General features: G+C 39.0%; 1 protein-coding gene across 1 annotated transcript in view; it reads right to left on the bottom strand.

The window, feature by feature from the left end:
- Positions 1-20,406, bottom strand: part of PRDM15 (PR/SET domain 15) — a 236,901-nt gene that overhangs the window by 198,552 nt on the left and 17,943 nt on the right. The window contains exons 2-5 of the mRNA XM_053705902.1: positions 19,293-19,337; positions 14,418-14,511; positions 7,304-7,457; positions 4,333-4,585 (exon numbers count right to left, since the gene is read on the bottom strand). Coding sequence (XP_053561877.1) covers positions 4,333-4,585; positions 7,304-7,457; positions 14,418-14,511; positions 19,293-19,329 — 538 coding nt within the window. The 5' untranslated portion in view covers positions 19,330-19,337. The remainder of the gene's footprint in view (positions 1-4,332; positions 4,586-7,303; positions 7,458-14,417; positions 14,512-19,292; positions 19,338-20,406) is intronic.

Here is a 20,406-nt window from a genome sequence, read left to right as displayed (position 1 = left end):
GTAAGAACACACAGACAAATGGACGATAAAACACTCACAAACGATGAGGCACTTGGATATGCCAGAACTCGCAGGCCGGGACCTCTTTGTTGGGCGACTTCTTATCCCTTTTTATAGGACACACATCTGACACTTCTACCTGGGGAGAGCTGCCTTTTATCCGATCATTGCTGGATTTATTGTTGACATCCACAGCGCACCTCTATAGGGTGTGAATATCCCTATTTCTTCCAGAGACAGCAGAAACAGGATAACTATCCTAGCAGCTAGAAAGAGTTCTCTAAAATAACCTCAAACCACCTGAACAGGAACTCTCAATGACCAGCTTCCAGGAGGAAAGCTGACCCACCATTGCTAACTGAAAACACCTAAAGGTGCTTCAAAGCTTGTTAGCCTCCAGACAAGAACAAATAGCTGTAGCTGGTTACACCATCACAGAGCAAATAGCTGCAGATGGTTCTAACTGCAATCCCTCCAAAATCCCACAAAGGAGAGGACCAACACTAAGAAAATGGTCAACCCTGCAAGAGTAACCGAACCCCACCCTTCCCTCCAGGATAATGGTCCAAGCCCAAAGGCTAGTCAAAGACCGAAGACAAGAGTCCCAGACTTCTGGAAGAGAAAGGAAGGATCAACAAGGAACAAATCCCCCGGTTAGACCGCTGCTACAAAAAGCATGCTACCGTGAGTCAGGATAGACACTGTGCTCGGGTACGAGACCCCCTACACGCCGTCTTCGTCAAAAAAAGGAACACTTTCCAAGGGAAGAAGGCCCTCAGAATCCATATATCAGAACCAAAACATAGCAGAAGTCCCAAAGGGAGCAAACCCCCAGCCTCCCACTGCAAGAACTGAGGAACCAGACACTACATCTCAGCTCCCCTTCCAGGATCCTGAAACGCAAGCAGAGAAAAAAAGCCCTGCAAGGCAGATCAAGGACCCACAGATACTAAGGTAACTATGAACCCGGAGAGCCCAACCCCCACCCTAGAAGAGAAGGGAATGAAAACAATGAAAAATACCCTACCATAGAGGCGAGACCCCTCGGCCATATCGCCAACCCAGTTGAAAGACACCTGGAGTCTACAGGAACATCTTAAATGCACCAGAAGACCAGTAGGGACCCGTTAGAAGGACCTAAAGCCTGAACCACAGACAGATAGGCATCTCTCACAGAGGCCCAGCCCCTACTAGAGAGGCCCATGGGACCACAAGCATCTAGTGTGAAAACAAACCGTCCACACCCATCCACGGAGAGACATGGACCAAGGGCCAGGATCCTCAACAAGGAGTCGATTGAAAGATCCAACTTCCAGAGGAACCCTAAACTGGAGGAGCACACCTCTAAAGTCTGCAGACTTGGCGATCTACCAATAGCCTCAAACCCAAGAGTCACAAAGAACTCCTAAACGGTCTAAGATTCAGCACCCAGTGCAAATGGATCGCAAAAAAACTCATAGACAAGCAGCAACAAGTGTTACACACACAGGCAGGGTAGCAATCAACACCCGAAGGTAATGATAACCCAGGCCTTGCTCGCCATCCTAGAACGTTCGCCCATGAAAGGAGCATCAAGGATAAATGGACAACTACCTGATCCCAGAAGGGCGGCCATACTTACCCGACCTCGACTCTTTACTGACAAGCCCAAGGCTAATGTTGCAACGAGGAAGTAAGACACCCGAACATCAAAGACCATGATCAGACCAAGGGTACAAAATGGAATAGACAGTCAGAGATACTTGAAGGATCCATCTTCAAAAAGCTACTTTAAGCAGGCAAATACTGGAGCTGGAGCCCCCTACAGAAGGCAGGAAACCCCTGCACACCACCTCTAAGAGTAACACAACTCGGAATAGAGGAAGAAAAAAACATGCCCGTGCATCCAGACCAGATGATCCATCCAAGGCGGTAAGGTAATGAGACTCCGCCACCGCAATAAAAAATCCTTAAAATGCTAAAGAATCAGCGTCCGGAAGAACTGCGAGTGAAACTCAATCGGTAATCACTCAGCACACCAGACCACAAAGGTCACACATATCTCCCTACTTCCAATAACGGAAATAACGGTTCTGAGTCCCCAGGGACCTGAAGAACCATGATGCCGTCTGCCAAAAACAGATCTGTATACCAGGCTTGTAGCCCGAACCAACCAACCGTAGATTGGCACTCACAACCCTCTGTCCGGAGGGGTTGCATATAAACAACAGGCCTCATACTTCAGTAGGATCTGAGCACGGAGTCCATAGAGTAGGCCAAGTGAGTTCAGAATCCAACAGGATTTAATCAGCACCACGTAGGTGACACAAACCTTGGTAACAGAGTCCAACCAGTACCAGCCTGGTATAAGGACACTTCTGAACTACCAAAGGTCCAAGAAAATTCATCCTGAAGGATCGATAAATGAACTAGAAAGCATAATTCTATTAATAACAAGTGCGCAACTTCCAAGGGAGTGTCCATGCTACCACTAGTCACAAGTATCGGTTCCAGAGACGAACATTCATAAAAACGAAAATCTAACAGACATGATCTTAAAGCAAATTTAACACATCCACCTGGATTAAAAAATAAAAATGAAGGCATCACCCAACGGGTGAATGCTCAAGGTGAATGAAAACGAAAACAGGACCAGCCGATTAGAAGCCCTATTCACCCAAGCTCAGAGAATACTCTAGAACGGTAATCGGAACATAACTGATGGGCATTGATTACCCGGGCCATTTCATATTCATCACAAGACGCATTCTCCGTATCGGAGGCATTCGTGTCTCGTATATCAGAATCCTCCATAATCTTGGGATTACAAAAATGACAAAAACTGACTGGCACCCCTTGACACCCCCAATGGCTGGGGCACTCACCACCTACTGTGAACCAGACAACCCACGTTCTAGACTCTCTAGGTCGTACACAATCAGCATACAGAAGTGAAAAACAAAATAATCGCACCCATCCTGAGGTGCACCATGCTAGTCACCAAAAGGGTGCGCAATCCTGAGAGATTGCGTCATTAAAAAAATGCCGTTATGTTCCGTAAAAGCAGTGAGCCTAGGAATAGCTACACATTTGCAGATAGAACCATATAACAAACATGATTACAGTCCCCCCTGTTCAATAACCCCCGCTCAAGAGATATTAACCCATGATTTCTTATTAAGATAAAAGGAGTCCCACTGGGACCCTACCTTATTTACCATATTGAATAAAATAGTGAAGAAAGGTACGCAGCGAAACTCGTCAACGCTGATTACCAAGGAGCTGTTAATATGAGTCAGGATGGGTTCGCAGGAAAAACTCCCCCTGCATCTCCGGACTCTAAATTTCATCCATGCTCTCACTGAGAGGCTGATAGGATTACTTAAAACTCCAGTCCCATTGGGAAGAGTACTACCTTCCATAATCTTCTGACACTTCTCTGCCAACCTCCTGTGACGAAAGGCAAAGAATGAATGGGGGATAAGGGAAGTGGGGGAGGTATTTAAGCCTTTTGCTGGGGTGTCTTTGCCTCCTCCTGGTGGCCAGGTTCTGTATTCTCAAAAGTAATGAATGCAGCTGTGGACTCTTCCCTTTTAAGAAGAAAATGATTCTACAATTCAAAACAGCCAGTCCCTACTTGAGAGACTTACCATGTCATTAGCGTAGAGCAGTGCTTCCCAATACAAGTCCTCCAAGCACACTAACAGGATAAGATCCTTGCACTCGGAATGAAACTTGAGCTGACCTGGGTGTTAAGGATAAACCATAAACCTTTATCGACAATCCATTTAAAATCAGATGCAACTGTAATGAGTCCAACGCGTTTCTTCATCAATCACATAACTTCCTCAATGACTCATTGAGGAAGTAACATTATTAATGACGAAATGTGTTTGACTTATTACAGTTGCATCTGATTTTATATGGATTGTCAATAAAAGGATTATGGTTTTATCCTTATTACCCTGGTCGGCTCAAGTTTTATTCTGAGTGCAAGGATCTTTGTAGGTATTATCGTGCTATTGTTGGAAGCCTTTTCCTAGGCACCGTACTGCGGGAGACTGGTTCCCGGAAGAACTGTTTCGTGGTGAACAGAGTATACAGTGTGAAGAGCACTAAATGCTGTGGGGCAGTAAGTGTAGACCCAGAGTGTATACTGTGTATTGAAGCACACTAACAGACCTGAAAATAACCATACTTATGGATCAGCTGATTGATTCACCTGTGCTCTAGTTCAGATATCCTGAAGATGACCTGTTAAGTGTGCCCTGAAGACTGGAATTGAGAAACACTGGCAAACATATTGATATGTATTTTTGTCATTAAGTAGAGATGACGGAAGCTTAGACTCACCACTGTGACAAGGTAAAGGTGGTTTTAGCAACGGTGTTTCCATCTTCCTAGCGTAGAAAGCTGCATACCACACTCTCAGCTCAGTGCCCGGTTCTATGTCCCGAGATGTAGTAAAATATATGTCGTTGCCATACTGTAAGGCAGTCAGGTTTTGGTGACTGTAATCCTTGGCTGGTCTCACCAACATCATCCAATTACACTCCTCCTCATTAGACGTGTCAAAGAACATCACCACACCGTCTTTATGGAAAACCTTAGTGGAAAATAGGTTCAACACTAGTAGCAGTATACACATCCCAATGACCAAGACCCCAATCAACACGGTCAATAAATATGGTTTTGTTATAAGACAAAAAAACAGACCTCATATTCAATTAAATAAATTAAATTCTAAAAGTTCCATGATGGGACATGCAAAAACAGAATATAGGGGGTTATGGAAAATGACAAAAAAAATAAGTCTTAAAGGGACACTCAGGTCAAATTAAATTTCCATGATTCAGATACAACATGTAATTTTAAACAACTTTCCAATTTACTTCCATTAAAAAAAATGTGCACAGTCTTATACATTTACACTTTTTGGCCTCTATTTATCAAGCCGTCAACTTACCTGCATTCGACGGCACCAATACGCTCTCCTAAGATCGCCTAACATCGCGGTCGCGGACTTGAATACGTTTTCCAAAATTATCAAAAAAGCTGTCAAAAAGCCGCACACCTAGTACGGTGCGATGAACAGCGGACTGTTGTTAACTAACAGTCATTGATCTCGCTGCTCTTCGGCTTTTTTACAGCTTTCTTGGTACCCTGTCACTAAACACCCACACTATACTATACTGTTTACCCCCTATACCGCCGCTCCCGGATCCCGCCGCAACTCTAATAAATGTATTAACCCCTAAACCGCCGCTCCCGGAGCCCACCGCCACCTACATTATACATATTAACCCCTAATCTTCCGCCCCCTATACCGCCACCAACTACATAAAGTTATTAACCCCTATCCTGCCGCTTCCGGACCCCGCCACAACTAAATAAAGTGTTTAACCCCTAAACCGCCGCTCCCGGAGCCCACCGCCACCTACATTATATTTATTAACCCCTAATCTGCCCCCCTTCACCGCCGCCACTATATTAAATGTATTAACCCCTAAACCTAAGTCTAACATTAACCCTAACACCCACTAACTTAAATATAATTTAAATAAATCTAAATAAAATTATTCCTATTTAAAACTAAATACTTACCTATAAAATAAACCCTAAGATAGCTACAATATAACTAATAGTTACATTGTAGCTATTTTAGGATTTATTTTTATTTTACAGGCAAGTTTGTATTTATTTTAACTAGGTAGAATAGTTATTAAATAGTTATTAACTATTTAATAGCTACCTAGTTAAAATAAATACAAAAGTACCTGTAAAATAAAACCTAACCTAAGTTACAATTACACAAAATAATAAAATAATTACACGTTTTTTAAACTAATTACACCTAATCTAATCCCCCTAATAAAATAAAAAAGCCCCCCAAAATAATAAAAAGCCCTACCCGATACTAAATTACAAATAGCCCTTAAAAGGGCTTTTTGCGGGGTATTGCCCCAAAGTAATCAGCTCTTTTACCTGAAAAAAAAAGTGCAATACCCCCCCCAACATTAAAACCCACCACCCACACACCCAACCCTTCTCTAAAACCCACCCAATCCACCCATAATAAAACCTAACACTAACCGCTTGAAGATCACCCTACCCTTGAGACGTCTTTACCCAACCGGGCCGAAGTCCTCCGCAAAGCGGGGCGAAGTGGTCCTCCAGACGGGCAAAAGTCTTCATCCAAGCCAGCCAGAAGAGGTCCTCCAGACGGGCAGAAGTCTTCATCCAGGCAGCATCTTCTATCTTCATCCATCCGGCGCAGAGCGGGTCCATCTTCAAGACATCCGACGCGGAGCATCCTTCCTGGCCGACGACTAACCGACGAATGAAGGTTCCTTTAAATGACGTCATCCAAGATGGCGTCCCTTGAATTCCGATTGGCTGATAGAATTCTATCAGCCAATCGGAATTAAGGTAGGAAAAATCCTATTGGCTGATGCAATCAGCCAATAGGATTGAAGTTCAATCCTATTGGCTGATCCAATCAGCCAATAGGATTGAGCTGGCATTCTATTGGCTGATTGGAACAGCCAATAGAATGCGAGCTCAATCCTATTGGCTGATTGCACGGCTTTGTTAGTTCAGGCTGCTTTGTGGATCTTTGCAGCTCTTCTGATTATTTACACAGAACACAGCCCCATTACACATTTATCTTCAGCATGAGGAAGCCAGGGATGTCAGCTAGTGAATCCCTGGCTGTAAGGGAGTGAGGGGAAAACCCTAGCTCTCTAATTAGTGTGTATTACGTACATATCCTTGGGTCCTGATAATATTCATCCAAGGGTTTTAAAGGAATATGAAAGTCAATAATAAACATGCATAAATCTAATAGCGCATGTCATTTTAATAAATATTTAAATTCACTTCTATTTTAAAATTTTCTTTGTTCTTTTGGTATCCTATGTTTAAAATTAATATGTATATATCCTATGCTGCTGGGTGCTAGCTGGTGATTGGTGCACATTTGTCTCTTGTGATTGGCTAACTAGATGTGTTCAGCTAGCTCATATTAGTGCATTGATGCTCCTTCAGCAAAGGATATCAAGTGAATGAAGCAAATTTGGTAACAGAAGAAAATTGTAAACTTGTTGAAAATTGTATGCTCTGTCTGAATCACTAAAGAAAAATGTTGAGTTTCATATCCTTTTTATAGGAACTTTGATCAGTGCGAGCTGCCATACTGTATACAGACCAGGTGAAATGTGCTCTATGATTATGTGTTTCACTGCAAGCTTGTATGGGATGTAGCCAATTCAGACCCCAATGTAAAAGGCCCATTCTTTATTAGACAACGATCAGTATGCTGTACCTTCAACAAAAATGCTGGTTCTTTGTCTAGTTTCGCAACTCTCTTTGATTCAAATGGGCCAAACTGAGTGCGTTTTACGAGCTGCATTACAGCAAAAACACCTTCTGAGCCATCCTCCAACTGCTTGATCTCAAGATTTGTAGGAAGGGACGATCTATCAAAAAAGCAGACAATTACAGGCCATTTACCACCAATAAAATAACAAATATAAAAGCATATTCAGTGATGAAAAGTTACCAAAACCTATTTATTTATATATATTTATAGGTCTGAGGAAGAGGAGTGTGTCCCCGAAACGTCACGCTTGATAATAAATATTTGATGAAAAGACCAGTGCCTTCCTTTACCTTGTGTGTGTGTATATATATATATATATATATATACATATACACACACGTTTTTTTACACAAATGTATAATGTTACAGTTTTAAATAAATATTAAAAAGTCTGTTTCATTTTTGTAATAAAAATAAAGCACTAAGCAGTGGTTTATACTTAACAGAAATCATTGCAATATGTATTAGTCACCATTTTAAATGGATTTTACCTTTTATTTATTTTTTTACACATTTGCAGTGTCCATTACTTCCTTTCACAGCGCCACAAGGCTAGCCTGATGTCATAACTTCTAGAGTAACATGAGCTGGTTTACTATAAAAGTGAATAGACTAGATACCAGGGAGTCAGATTTTATCATACTCAGGTCAGTATGTAACCTAAGTTGCTACCATGTCAGCTCTCTTATCACATTGGGGGCGTGGCTACATAGAGAATTTCTAAGTACTTATTATGCAGGAAAACAAATAAGCCGTTTGCTGTATATTGTTTTTTACACAAATTGCCTGTTTTTATATTTACTTTGATTTAACATATTTGTTTTTTCAAAGAAACACTGTTTAATATCCCTTTACAATGATAAAACATCAACAAAAATATTCAAAGGGATAGCATCCTGTATTGAAGTTAAATCCTCAGAATAAGATTCTGACACAAAAGGGAAAATAAATATCACCCACACGTATTTACCCACAGAGGCATTCAAACAAAGAGGGCTTGTATCTCAAATAGGATATAGTTTATGTACTTGTTGAATGTTACTATGTGAATCAGCAAACAAATGTATATCAGGTAAGCTTAAAATGTTAATCTTTTCTTGTTCACCACACAAGGCATTCACCAAACCCAGAAGAGTATAAAAACATAAATTAATATGTATGAATACACATAACTACATGAATTCACATAAATGAATACACATAACTACATGAATACACAACTACATGAATACACAACTACATGAATACACATAAATACATGAATACACATAAATACATGAATACACATAACTACATGAATACACATAACTACATGAATACACATAAATGAATACACATACCTACATGAATACACATAACTACATGAATACACATAAATGAATACCTGTGATCTTTAAGTTCTAATCTTATGACACAATGTGTCATAAAGATAAAAAGAAACATTGTGTTAAACAGCAAACAAGGTGTTTTCTAGCTAAATGAGCACTTAGAAATTCTCACTGTAGCCACTGCCTTCAGAAAGCTAGCAGAGCAGACATTACATAACTTAAAGGGACATAAAACCCAACATTTTTCTTTTATGATTTAGCTAGAGCGTACAATTTTAAACAACTTTCCAGTTTACTTCTATTATCAAATTTGTTGCACTACTGGTTTCTAACTGAATACATGGGTGAGCCAATGACAATCGGTATATATATGTTGCCACCAATCAGCAGCTAGAACCTAGGTTTCTTTGCTACTCCTGAACTTACCTGGATAAACCTTTCAGCAAAGGATAACAAGAGAAGGAAGCAAATTAAATAATAGAAGTAAATGAGAAAGTTGTTTAAAATTGTATTTTCTATCTAAATCATGAATGACTTTACTGCCCCTTTAAGTTCTATTTGCAGCAACAGTCCTATACTGAACATGGGCAACAAACTGATAGCAGCTAGATTAGATGTCTCTTAGGCCGCGTTCGGCAAGCACCTCCAGCGAGCCCAGTGCTCACTTGGAGCGTTCGGGAGATGACGTCACTCCCAGCGCTTCCAGCTTGCTGGTAACGCTGGGAGTGAGAAGAGCAAGCTCAGACACTTGTAAACATGGCAGCCTCAACAAGCAACACGTGTGTGTTTATATATGTGTATATATATATATATATATATATATATATATATATATATATATATATATATATATATATATATATATATATTTAAATTGCTGTTGTATTACCCCCCAGAAAACAACTTTACCAAGCAGTGATTCAACCTACTCCCAGCTGATGAGTGGCAATAACCACTAAACAGCTGTCCTGGTCTGAATCACTAAACTACCCCTAGCTAAGCTTAGAAGCTGTGTAATGCAGCTATGCTATGGCATAAAGGGAAGTCTGCCTTAAAAAGTAGGCTAGAAGTAAAAAAGTGAGTCATTGTTAACCTAATTTGCATATCTCACCCAGAATCCTTTGCTGCATTGGAAACAGTGTAATCAGAGAGTTTCTGTGTGAAAAGGAAGTCTTCTGACTTGTCTAGATTTGTAAATGGTTTACACAATGAGTTATTTTCTCTATATGTTGTATTTAGTGGAGGATTTTAAACTCACTTTTCGCCTCCCCATATTTTAAATTGCTGTATATATATATATATATATATATATATATATATATATATATATATATATATATATATATATATATATATATATATATATATATATATATATATATATATATATATATATATATATATATATATATATATAGAGGAACAAGGAAACTCCTCGGCACACCAGGGATAGGTAAAAAGCCAGTATTTATTTGTTAACAAATAAAAGCAAGATCCTCATACAGCAACATGGTAAAAACAATAAATGAACTGGAACAGGGGGAACAACACCTCCTGTGACATCATACGCGTTTCATGCCTCTGGGGCACTTGTTCACTGATAGAGAACAGGTGGTGTAGGTGCTCTTAATATACAGATTTCTGTCCAATGACATAACATCAATCAAAACACATTTCATTAACCCCTGAAGTTCCTGTCGCAAACAAAAAATTCTAGTCTATATAGCCTCTCTATGTGGTACCTATTACAGAAATATGTGCATATGTATATACACTATAACGTGTATTTGGTTCACAGTGTCACAATTTAATAATGACCATATATACTGTTATTTTTCTTTTTGCATACAACAATGAGATATTGTAATATTAATGCTATAAAACAAGAAATTAAATAAACTCAAGTATAAATGTAGGTATATAATCAAATTGGACATCAAGACCTAATCCTCACTGTAATGTAAATAACAAAAAGGTTTATAATACGTTAATTTAAATAGTATTATATATATATAAGGACACTTTTTTTCCCCATAACAATGCATTATAGTCGATTGGTCAACGTTGAACAAACATATTTACATCCATTCTGGAATTCAAACCCGTAGGTACCCTAGTTTTTAAATGTAGAATCCAAAAGACCTCCCTTTCATCCAGTTTCTTTTCCCTATCTCCACCCCGGGGATGTCTAGGGATAAAGTCTATGCCCTGTACTTTCAACAGAGATTTGTCAGAATTGTGAAAATTTCTAAAATGTTTGGCAATGGGCGTTCTTGAGTCAGGGTCCTCTATGGACCTAAGATGTTCCATGACCCGGTCCTTCAAGGACCGTTTAGTACGTCCCACATATTGAATATTACATCCCTGACAAGTCAATAGATAAATTACGTGTGTACTATTGCAGTTTATAAAATATCTTATATCACTTGTCTTGCCTAATGCTTCTGATCTGCAGGTGTTACCCTGAACTATATGAGAGCATGTTTTGCATCGTGAGGCATTACATTTGTAACATCCCTTGCGTTTTTGTAACCATGTGTCATTTACGACTCTGGGCAGCATAGAGGGCGATAAAATGTTTCTCAGAGTCTTAGCTTTACGTGACACAAATTTGCAACCTCCCTCCAGGACTCGATTTAATTTTTCGTCACTCTCTAGGATTAATATATATATATATATACATACACACACATACATATATATATACACACACACACGTGTTGGTCGTGGAGGCTGCCATGTTTACAATAATATATTTTTATATATATATATATATATATATATATATATATATGTTGTAAATGTAATAATAATTTCACAAGTAAGGGAGCTTAGAAAAAACGTTTGCATGTGCAAAGGGCTCTGCTGCACAATAACAGAGTACACATATATAATTCATGTGTGAGACGCTTCTATCGGCATGCAATATTTCTAATACTTAAAAGGTGCAAATAGAAGCGTCTCACACATGAATTATATATGTGTACTCTGTTATTGTGCAGCAGAGCCCTTTGCGCATGCAAACGTTTTTTCTAAGCTCCCTTACTTGTGACGTCTCCTATAGCCACGTCATCGCTGGAGCAGAAGTGCCCAGTGTTTGCTCTGAGCGCTTACCGAATGCGGCACTAGCAACACAAAGGAAACGCTGCTACTCTTTATTTTTAACAATAAATTCAAATCAGTTGCAATATATTTAAAAAAACTTCATGGATCCATGATATACAGCGGATATAAAAAGTCTACACACCCCTGTTTAAATGTCAGGTTTCTGTGATGTAAAAATGAGACAAAGATAAATCATCTCAGAACTTTTTCCACCTTTAATGTGACCTATAAACTGTACAACTTGATTGAAAAACAAACTGAAACTTCTAGGTGGAGGGAAGTAAAAATAAAAAACTACAATAATATGGGGATGTAGCTGTGTTTAGAATTGAGCTATCACATTCAGAATCATGTTAAATAAGAGTCAGTACACACCTGCCATCGCTTAAAATGCCTCTGATTAACCCCAAATAAAGTTCAGCTGCTCTAGTAGGTCTTTCCTGACATTTTCTTAGTCGCAACCTACAGCAAAAGCCATGGTTCGCAGAGAGCTTCCAAAGGGATCTCATTGTTAAAAGGTATCAGTCAGGAGAACGGTACAAAAGAATTTCCAACGTATTAGATATACCATGGAACACAATGAAGACAGTCATCATCAAGTGGAGAAAATATGGCGCAACAGTGACATTACCAAGAACTGGACGTCCCTCCAAAACTGCTTAAAAGACGAGAAGAAAACTGGTCTGGGAGGCTGCCAAGAGGCCTACAGCACCATTAAAAGAGCTGCAGGAATATCTGGTAAGTACTGGCTGTGTGGTACATGTGACAACAATCGCCGTATTCTTCATATGTCTGGGCTATGGGGTAGAGTGGCAAGACGGAAGCCTTTTCTTATGAAGAAAAAAAACATCCAAGTCCAGCTAAATTTTGCAAAAACACATCTGAAGTCTCCCAAAAGCATGTTGCAAAAGGTGTTCTGGTTTGATGAAACTTTTTGGTCATAAATCCAAAAGATATGTTCGGCGCAAAAACAACACTGCATATAACCAAAAAGAACACCATAACCACAGTGAAGCATTTTGGCGGCAGCATCATGCTTTGGGTCTGTTTTTGGTCAGCTGGAACTGGGGCCTTAGTCAAGGTAGAGGGAAATATGAAAAGTTCCAAATACCAGACAATATTGGCACAAAACCTTCAGGCTTCTTCTAGAAAGCTGAACATGAAGAGGAACTTCATCTTTCAGCATGGCAACGCCCCAAAGTATACATCCAAATCAACAAAGGAATGGCTTCACCAGAAGAAGATTACATTTTTGGAATGGCTCAGTCAGAGCCGAGACCTGAATCCTATCAAAAATCTGTGGGGTGATCTTAAGTGGGCTGTGCACAAGAGATGCCCTCACAATCCGACAGATTTGGAGTGTTTTTGCAAAGAAGAGTGGGCAAATCTTGCCAAGTCAAGATGTGCCATGCTGAAAAACGTATACCCAAAAAGACTGAGTGCTGTAATCAAATCAAAGGGTGCTTCAACAAAGTATTAGTTTAAGGGTGTGCACACTTATGCAACCATATTTTTTTGTTTTTTTATTTCTACTTCCCTCTACCTAAAAGATTTTAGTTTCTTTTGCAATTGAGTTGTACAGTTTATAGGTCACATTAAAGGTGGAAAAATTTCTGAAATGATTTATCTTTGTCTCATTTTTTTACATCACAGAAACCTGACATTTTAAAAGGGGTGTCAGGGGTGTGTAGACTTTATATATCCACTGTACATATAAGCAATAAAATAAAATATTCACAATGAAGTAGACACAGTATAATCCACTCCGTGGCGATGCACAAAAATGTTACAAATAGGTGCTAACATACAGTGTATAAAGTGCTATTCTTGTTTTAGTATGAACGTAAAGGATGTTCCTATAAGGTGTCTTCAAGATAGACGTTGGGAAATTTCTCACTCTGTGGTAGAGGAACTGTTAGTGTTACAGGTGATAGAGAGTCTTTCTTGGCAGTGCTAATTCCATGTGTTTGAGTGACAAATCCAAATGTTCAAATATGTGTGCAAAAATTCCAATAGAAAATACCAATAAAAAAATGTGTAAAAAATAGAAAAAAAGTGTGATTCCTACAATCTCCTGAAGTGTCTTCGAAAATAAAAATAATGCTGTAGAATAAGGATTTTTTTTTTTTTTTACTACGGTAAGACTTCTGTAAGAAAATAAGTCACCTACTACTCAAGGTAGAGTCTAATATCAATTTACTTACAAGTGAGGGGTACCTTTTTGGTCACCATAACATATACTGAGATTCTTTTGAGCCAAGAAATATGTCAAACAAAAAGGATGCAGATGTATTGTTTTTGTAGGGTGTGCTACTTTTAACAAGATGTGTTAAAGGGACACTGAACCCACATTTTTTTTTTTCTTTAATGATTCAGATAGAGCATGCAATTTTAAGCAACTTTCTAATTTACTCCTATTATCAATTTTTCTTAGTTCTCTTGGTATCTTTATTTGAAAAAGCAGGAATGGAAGCTAAGGAGCTGGCTCATTTTTGGTTCAGTACCCTGGATAGTGCTTGCTGATTGGTGGCTACATTTAGTTAATTTCTTGCTGGGCACTGTTTGATCATAAGGGGGGGGGAACCTTTGTAGCTGTTGACAGATGCAGACCCACTACCGTTTACCTGGCTCTGCTTAACACAAATGAGTCTTGGACGGTCACCACTGGCCCCAACTCAGGACATTCAGAGTCGTGGTATTGTCCACAATCTTCACACCCTGCAAAGAGGACACAAGAAAACAAAGGTGATACAGGACCTGCTTGTAGCATTTATTTGTTTTAGGTTATAAAAAAAATATCAATAAAAAAGGTGATACAGGGGGCACATTTTACAGATTTGTGTGGCTCCTCACTCACTGAATATGTCCCATCAAATAACGGTTTGTGCAAAACCTTTCCCCCTAGCTGCTGTTAGACCCCTGCTCCAGTGTTGCTAATAGATACTGTTTGTATCAAATTGTTACTCATTTAATTGTAAAAACCAAGCATGGCACGGATACAATCATTCTGTTACAACATATATTACATACAAAAAGCAACACACTTGTTAAAAGTGACATTGTAGACAGTGTAAAATCGTCTCCCATTTCTAATGATCTATTTTACCAGCTGGAGTGTAAATAGTTTACAAGTAACTCGTTTATCTTTATTTTGTCATGTGAAATAGCTGCTTTTGCCTGTTGAGTCTTCCACGTATACTGCAAATGACAATACTGCAGGATTGGCTATAGAAAAGCTATACAGAGAAGAGGCAACTGCTTTGAATACAATGAAATCTTCACAGCTTCTTGCCTGAATACGTTCGGCCTGATGATATAAAGCTCTGAGGTCTGGTGAGATTATCTAAGACATCTTGTCAGCACTGTGAGGTCCCTCAAATAATTTTAGAAAGCACATTTCAGTTTTAGAGCTGTTTATCTAGTTATGCAGGGTTGTCAGTGTGAAGTAGCGGCACCTACAATACAATGCTCAAAAAAAAATCCCCACAAATTTTTGTGTGATTTCTCTTCATGCCGGTGAGATTCATCAGACCTACAGTTCCTTCTTTAACATCTGATTTGAATTTGCTTTCTAAGGCCTAGATTTAGAGTTCGGCGGTAGCCGTGAAAACCAGCGTTAGAGGCTCCTAACGCTGGTTTTGGCCGCCCGCTGGTATTTGGAGTCAGTGATTAAAGGGTCTAACGCTCACTTTTCAGCCGCGACTTTTCCATACCGCAGATCCCCTTACGTCAATTGCGTATCCTATCTTTTCAATGGGATCTTTCTAACGCCGGTATTTAGAGTCGTTTCTGAAGTGAGCGTTAGACATCTAACGACAAAACTCCAGCCGCCGGAAAATAGCAGGAGTTAAGAGCTTTCTGGGCTAACACCAGTTTATAAAGCTCTTAACTACTGTGCTCTAAAGTACACTAACACCCATAAACTACCTATGTACCCCTAAACCGAGCTCCCCCCACATCGCCGCCACTCGATTAAAATTTTTTAACCCCTAATCTGCCGACCGCCACCTACGTTATACTTATGTACCCCTAATCTGCTGCCCCTAACCCCGCCGACCCCTGTATTACATTTATTAACCCCTAACCTGCCCCCCACAACGTCGCAGCCAGCTACTTACAATAATTAACCCCTAATCTTCCGACCGCAAAGCGCCGCCACCTACGTTATCCTTATGTACCCCTAATCTGCTGCCCCTAACACCGCCGACCCCTATATTATATTTATTAACCCCTAATCTGCCCCCCTCAACGTCGCCGACACCTGCCTACACTTATTAACCCCTAATCTGCCGAGCGGACCTGAGCGCTACTATAATAAATGTATTAACCCCTAATCCGCCTCACTAACCCTATAATAAATAGTAGTATTAACCCCTAATCTGCCCTCCCTAACATCGTCGACACCTAACTTCAATTATTAACCCCTAATCTGACGACCGGAGCTCACCGCTACTATAATAAATGGATTAACCCCTAAAGCTAAGTCTAACCCTAACTCTAACACCCCCCTAAATTAAATATAATTTAAATCTAACGAAATAAATTAACTCTTATTAAATAAATTATTCCTATTTAAAGCTAAATACTTACCTGTAAAATAAATCCTAATATAGCTACAATATAAATTATAATTATATTATAGCTATTTTAGGATTTATATTTATTTTACAGGCAACTTGGTAATTATTTTAACCAGGTACAATAGCTATTTAATAGTTACCTAGTTAAAATAATAACAAATTTACCTGTAAAATAAATCCTAACCTAAGATATAATTAAACCTAACACTACCCTATCAATAAATTAATTAAATAAACTACCTACAATTACCTACAATTAACCTAACACTACACTATCAATAAATTAATTAAACACAATTCCTACAAATAAATACAATTAAATAAACTAGCTAAAGTACAAAAAATAAAAAAGAACTAAGTTACAAAAAATAAAAAAATATTTACAAACATAAGAAAAATATTACAACAATTTTAAACTAATTACACCTACTCTAAGCCCCCTAATAAAATAACAAAGCCCCCCCAAATAAAAAATTCCCTACCCTATTCTAAATTAAAAAAGGTAAAAGCTCTTTTACCTTACCAGCCCTGAACAGGGCCCTTTGCGGGGCATGCCCCAAGAATTTCAGCTCTTTTGCCTGTAAAAAAAAACATACAATACCCCCCCCCAACATTACAACCCACCACCCACATACCCCTAATCTAACCCAAACCCCCCTTAAATAAACCTAACACTAAGCCCCTGAAGATCTTCCTACCTTGTCTTCACCATCCAGGTTCACCGATCCGTCCTGAAGAGCTCCTCCGATGTCCTGATCCAAGCCCAAGCGGGGGGCTGAAGAGGTCCATGATCCGGTCAAAGTCTTCATCCAAGCGGGGCAGAAGAGGATCTTCCATCCGATTGAAGTCTTCATCCAGGCGGCATCTTCTATGGTCTTCCATCCGGAGCGAAGCGGCAGGATCCTGAAGACCTCCAGCGCGGAACATCCATCCGGCCCGACGACTGAACGACGAATGACTGTTCCTTTAAGGGATGTCATCCAAGATGGCGTCCCTCGAATTCCGATTGGCTGATAGGATTCTATCAGCCAATCGGAATTAAGGTAGGAATTTTCTGATTGGCTGATGGAATCAGCCAATCAGAATCAAGTTCAATCCGATTGGCTGATCCAATCAGCCTATCAGATTGAGCTCGCATTCTATTGGCTGATCGGAACGGAGCCATCTTCAGGGGCTTAGTGTTAGGTTTATTTAAGGGGGGTTTGGGTTAGATTAGGGGTATGTGGGTGGTGGGTTGTAATGTTGGGGGGGGGTATTGTATGGTTTTTTTTACAGGCAAAAGAGCTGAAATTCTTGGGGCATGCCCCGCAAAGGGCCCTGTTCAGGGCTGGTAAGGTAAAAGAGCTTTTACCTTTTTTAATTTAGAATAGGGTAGGGAATTTTTTATTTTGGGGGGCTTTGTTATTTTATTAGGGGGCTTAGAGTAGGTGTAATTAGTTTAAAATTGTTGTAATATTTTTCTTATGTTTGTAAATATTTTTTTATTTTTTGTAACTTAGTTCTTTTTTATTTTTTGTACTTTAGCTAGTTTATTTAATTGTATTTATTTGTAGCAATTGTGTTTAATTAATTTATTGATAGTGTAGTGTTAGGTTAATTGTAGGTAATTGTAGGTAGTTTATTTAATTAATTTATTGATAGGGTAGTGTTAGGTTTAATTATATCAGGTTAGGATTTATTTTACAGGTAAATTTGTTATTATTTTAACTAGGTAACTATTAAATAGCTATTGTACCTGGTTAAAATAATTACCAAGTTGCCTGTAAAATAAATATAAATCCTAAAATAGCTATAATATAATTATAATTTATATTGTAGCTATATTAGGATGTATTTTACAGGTAAGTATTTAGCTTTAAATAGGAATAATTTATTTAATAAGAGTTAATTTATTTCGTTAGATTTAAATTATATTTAACTTAGGGGGGTGTTAGTGTTAGGGTTAGACTTAGCTTTAGGGGTTAATCCATTTATTATAGTAGCGGTGAGCTCCGGTCGTCAGATTAGGGGTTAATAATTGAAGTTAGGTGTCGGCGATGTTAGGGAGGGCAGATTAGGGGTTAATACTATTTATGATAGGGTTAGTGAGGCGGATTAGGGGTTAATAACTTTATTATAGTAGCGCTCAGGTCCGCTCGGCAGATTAGGGGTTAATAAGTGTAGGCAGGTGTCGGCGACGTTGTGGGGGGCAGATTAGGGGTTAATAAATATAATCTAGGGGTCGGCGGTGTTAGGGGCAGCAGATTAGGGGTACATAGGGATAACGTAGGTTGCGGCGGTTTACGGAGCGGCAGATTAGGGGTTAAAAAAATATGCAGGGGTCAGCGATAGCGGGAGCGGCAGATTAGGGGTTAATAAGTGTAAGGTTAGGGGTGTTTAGACTCGGGGTACATGTTAGAGTGTTAGGTGCAGACGTAGGAAGTGTTTCCCCATAGGAAACAATGGGGCTGCGTTAGGAGCTGAACGCTGCTTTTTTGCAGGTGTTAGGTTTTTTTTCAGCTCAAACAGCCCCATTGTTTTCTATGGGGGAATCGTGCACGAGCACGTTTTTGAGGCTGGCCGCGTCCGTAAGCAACTCTGGTATCGAGAGTTGCATTTGCGGTAAAAATGCTCTATGCTCCTTTTTTGGAGCCTAACGCAGCATTTGTTTGAACTCTCGATACCAGAGTTAAATTTATGGTGCGGCCAGAAAAAAGCCCGCGGAGCGTTAACAGCCCTTCTACCGCCAAACTCCAAATCTAGGCCTAAGTGTGCAGAATGATCATGTAGTTAAACTCCTCCCAATTCCTTAATGTTTTACCAGAGCCTATGTCCATGTATCCATCAGGACCGGCCTCTGAAATAGTCCCCAGTAAAATATCTAGCATCAAAATCTATGCACAAGTTATATTCCGGTTCCAGATTATACGTAATACTTACATATAAATACCGCCTCACCCATTGCTTCTTCTGACATAATGAACCCTGGTCCTGGTTAAAAATAAAGAACAAAGAAATAAATAGTTTTAGTAAGAACACAAGACACTGGATCATTATGGTCGCTTGATTCCTACTTGTAGCAGTCAGAACACTTTACATGCTGATAATTATCTTTTATTACATATGGGGAGACATTGTATGGCTTTAGGTTATTATTGATGAGACACAATTTAATATCTCCTCAGAGAGAATACACAAATAGCACTCCTGAGTTCTATCTCATAGATGTTACCTGAAGGTGTGATTAATTGCAAAAAACTACTGTCCACTGTGGTGGATGTTACTTGCAAATGGGTCAAGATAGAAGCGAAAAAATTGCAAAAATGCACATTAAAATTTAACTTTTATTGCTACTACGTTAAAATGTACATAAACATATACAAAACACACAATTAAAACTACGAATAGGGGGGGTATGGATCAGCGCGTTAGTTATATAAATAGTGGTAGTAATAGTACATAATACAGGTGATATAGCAAGCTGAATATCCAAATCTCACCAGAGATATTTGTTAAGGTTGCTGCTATATGTGCAACTATACAGCTATTACTCCTAGGTACTTATCAGTATAATCCAACAGCTCAAAGTGAAACTGGGATATTAGTGAGCATAAACTTAAAGATTGGGTATTACTCGATGTATATGTGTAGTGAGGATCTATATAAATGGAATAGGTAACTTAATGCAGTTGGTCACCACATTAATTAGATTCGGCGGGTATATTGTCTAGCCCTACCGACTAATATTAGAGTTACATCAAATGTCAGTTAGATACGAGTGGTTTTTTAAAATTCTTTAGTATTAGTAATTCACATTCATGTGCTGACATTCTGTGTTTTATAAAATCCTCACTACACATATACATCGAGTAATACCCAATCTTTAAGTTTATGCTCACTAATATCCCAGTTTCACTTTGAGCTGTTGGATTATACTGATAAGTACCTAGGAGTAATAGCTGTATAGTTGCACATATAGCAGCAACCTTAACAAATATCTCTGGTGAGATTTGGATATTCAGCTTGCTATATCACCTGTATTATGTACTATTAC

The sequence above is a fragment of the Bombina bombina genome, chromosome 3 (genome assembly GCF_027579735.1).
Source record: "Bombina bombina isolate aBomBom1 chromosome 3, aBomBom1.pri, whole genome shotgun sequence".
Taxonomy (NCBI): domain Eukaryota; kingdom Metazoa; phylum Chordata; class Amphibia; order Anura; family Bombinatoridae; genus Bombina; species Bombina bombina.
The sequence above is the reverse complement of the archived record's forward strand: the minus strand, read 5'-3'. Positions and strand labels throughout refer to the sequence as shown.